This window comes from Brassica oleracea, unplaced genomic scaffold, assembly GCF_000695525.1.
Source record: "Brassica oleracea var. oleracea cultivar TO1000 unplaced genomic scaffold, BOL UnpScaffold01629, whole genome shotgun sequence".
In the NCBI taxonomy this organism is placed as follows: Eukaryota; Viridiplantae; Streptophyta; class Magnoliopsida; order Brassicales; family Brassicaceae; genus Brassica; species Brassica oleracea.
Window position 1 is genome coordinate 1 of NW_013618163.1, and position 250 is coordinate 250.

The 250-nt window shown below is 52.0% G+C and overlaps 1 protein-coding gene across 1 annotated transcript in view; it reads right to left on the reverse strand.

Annotated features, from left to right (window-relative positions):
- Positions 1 to 6: 6 nt before the first annotated feature.
- LOC106321429 overlaps positions 7 to 250 on the reverse strand; it is a gene marked incomplete at its 3' end in the record, with an annotated part of 7,097 nt that continues 6,853 nt past the window's right edge. Inside the window, exon 3 of the mRNA XM_013759695.1 lies at positions 7 to 233. Coding sequence (XP_013615149.1) covers positions 7 to 233 — 227 coding nt within the window. The remainder of the gene's footprint in view (positions 234 to 250) is intronic.

A 250-nucleotide genomic window follows, 5' to 3' on the forward strand; every position in this document is an offset into this window, starting at 1 on the left:
ACCAACGTTGGACGACCCAGTGTCGTCTCCATGGACTTGCTCTTGCTTCTCATCCACATTAGTTTCATTAACCTCAGTAGGAAGAGTTGGACCCACTGGAAGTCCGGTTAAATTGCCCACCTGCTCCACCTGAGCGGGTAGCTTTGTGGTTGGAATGGTTCCAGCTGGTAACACTCCGGTCTGTTTAGCACCATCCTGCCCCACTGCTCCAGACGCTCCAGTTGCCTCCTTTCCTTTCCGAGATTTATAC